This window comes from Protobothrops mucrosquamatus, unplaced genomic scaffold, assembly GCF_001527695.2.
Source record: "Protobothrops mucrosquamatus isolate PMUCROS unplaced genomic scaffold, P.Mucros_1.0 scaffold2333, whole genome shotgun sequence".
NCBI lineage: Eukaryota > Metazoa > Chordata > Lepidosauria > Squamata > Viperidae > Protobothrops > Protobothrops mucrosquamatus.
In genome coordinates, this window is record NW_015388415.1 from 4,187 (window position 1) to 6,714 (window position 2,528).

Here is a 2,528-nt window from a genome sequence, read left to right on the forward strand (position 1 = left end):
CCCGATGGATTGCATGAAATCATACATTGATTTCTCATTTTGATAAAGCCGAGACGATAATCCCAGCAGAAGCCGTTGATTGGCTCTTCATAAGCACCAAGATCCTCGGCTGGCAAGCCCAAGAGGTTCAACCGTTGTGTCAGATTGGGTTAGTTTCTGATCATCTGGTTTCCCATTTTAATGTAGGCGGTTAAGAGGCAGCGACGGCTGCTGGCTTTAGAAGGGAATTAGACATATTCCCAGATGGATGTGGGCCGTTGCCGATTCCTCCTTGCGAGTGCCAAGTGGAACTGCCATGTTCAGATCTAGTTTACCTTTATTGCTGTGGAATAAAGAGAGCATCAACTGCCAGAAATCTCTTGCTGGCATGTAAGAAGGAGAATACTAGATCAAAAATCTTGTTAGTCTGTTCCTTTCATTTGACTGGGGCATCTTGATTGAACACTGCAGTCTCTCTAGTTGGTTTGGCCTCTCCTTTCAAGCCAACATTTCTTGCACCAAAGATTCCAAAACGCTTTAGAGTGCACAGGGCGGAAAGAATTAAGTACAGGCAAGTCCCCGACTTAACGACCACCATCGGGAGCAAGGTGGTTCTTAAGTGAGTTGAGCCTGATTTTACGACCTTTTTTCTGCCTTGGTTGTTAAGCGAATCACTGCACTTGTTCAGGGAATTAGGCAGTCGTTAAGCAGGGCAAGGTGTAACAGCTGGAAGCTTATCCAGGAGAGAAGCAACTAGAACTAAAGAGAAATTTCCTCACCATGAGAACAATTAACCAGTGGAACGACTTGCCTCCAGACGTTGTGGGTGCCCCATCACTGGAAGCTTTGAAGAAGGGACCAGACAGCCATTGGTCTGGAATGGTACAGGGTCTCCTGCTTGAGCAGGGGGTTGGACTAGATGACCTCCAAGATCCCTCCCAACTCTGCCATTCTGTATTCTATTCTGAACCTGACTTCCCTCTTTGACTTGGCTTGTCAGAAGCTCCTGGGAAGGTCCACATATAATCTTCCCACCCACCATTTGTCCGAAATGGTATAGGGTTTCCTGCCTGAGCAGGGGGTTGGACTAGATGACCTCCAAGGTCCCTCCCAACTTTATTATTATTATTATTACCCCTTAAAATGTTTACAACTCCTGGTTTTGCTTTGCAGGGTGATGGTGTACGACCTCCGCAGAAGCGATCCCGTCTCCTCGCTTTACGGACACCAGTTGGGGGTCTCGGCGGTGCAGATGGACGACTGGAAGGTGGTCAGCGGAGGAGAGGAAGGGCTGGTCTGCGTGTGGGACCAGCGAATGAGCACCAAGCTGTGGGAGGTGCACGCCAGGTGAGACCTTACCTGCTTCCTGGCTCCCAGTTCCTTGAACTGTGTATCGGATTCTTATTGCAGGCGAAGCCAGGAGATAGATAGATTATACAGGTGGTCCTCAACTTACGACAATCTCTGTTGATAAGTTACTAAGCCGGTTGTTAAGTGAACCTGGCTTCCCCATTGACTTTGCTCGTCAGAAGGTCACAAACGGTCACATGACCCCGGGACGCTGCAGCCGTCATAAATACGAGTCAGTTGCCAAGCGGCCGGATTTTGATCGCATGACCCCGGGGAGGCTGCAGCGGTCCCGAAGGTTGAAAGACAGTCCTGAATCATTTTTCCCAGTGCTGTTGTAACTCCAAATGGTCACTAAATGAACCGTCGTAAGTCAAGGACCGCCTGGGTAGAGAGAAAGTGAAAACCTGAACCGCTTCAGTCGGTCCTAGGATTGACAGATGCCCAGGCTTCCTTCTAGCATCACAGCTGCCCGATTTGCCGTACAGATGGTCCTCAACTTACGACATTCGTTTAGCCACCTGTTGAAAAGAAGAGACTTACGACCATCAGCATCCCCATGACAACCACATCCCTCAGTGACGAAAGTTCCATTCCCAATTGTGGCCGTATGTTGAGGACTTACCTGCATATCTGTAAGATTCTTGAGTCACACACAACCGTTTTTCTGCCCTTATTCCCTTCCCTGCTCCGGCTGCATTTCAGAAAAGCTTCACTAGAGGGCGCCCAATGCTCTTTTTCTGCTTTTAGTCTCTCTCTCTCTCTCTCTCTCTCTATATATATATATATATAATATATATATATATATTTTATATATATATATATATATATCCCCGAGATACGAGCCTAATAGAGCCTGCCCATTAGGCCCCTAAGTCAAAAATCTCACCAAATGAATCAGACTCAATATTACAACATTTTAAAATCAAACTCACTAACTGAATGAAATGAGTCGTTAAATGAAGAAAGATCTGACTTACTGTTTCCTCCAATGGCTGCCTGGACCAGGAGATTTTTCCACGGCTGCCAGCCGCCAATCAGCTGTTTCTGATTTCAGGAACTACAGGTAGCAGGTAGCAGGCTTTTTAAAAAAAAATAAAAACAAAAAACAGTTTGTTGCTAGGCAGCTCAAGCTAGGCAGAATTTAACAGAATCTCTGATTTAAAAATAAAATAAAATGCCAGCCATTAGCTTAAGCCAGG

General features: G+C 46.4%; 1 protein-coding gene across 1 annotated transcript in view; it reads left to right on the forward strand.

Annotated features, from left to right (window-relative positions):
* Window positions 1–1,267: 1,267 nt before the first annotated feature.
* The window catches only part of LOC107295429 (F-box/WD repeat-containing protein 8-like), a 5,404-nt gene continuing 4,143 nt past the window's right edge, over window positions 1,268–2,528 (forward strand). The window contains exon 1 of the mRNA XM_015824744.1: window positions 1,268–1,326. Coding sequence (XP_015680230.1) covers window positions 1,295–1,326 — 32 coding nt within the window. The 5' untranslated portion in view covers window positions 1,268–1,294. The remainder of the gene's footprint in view (window positions 1,327–2,528) is intronic.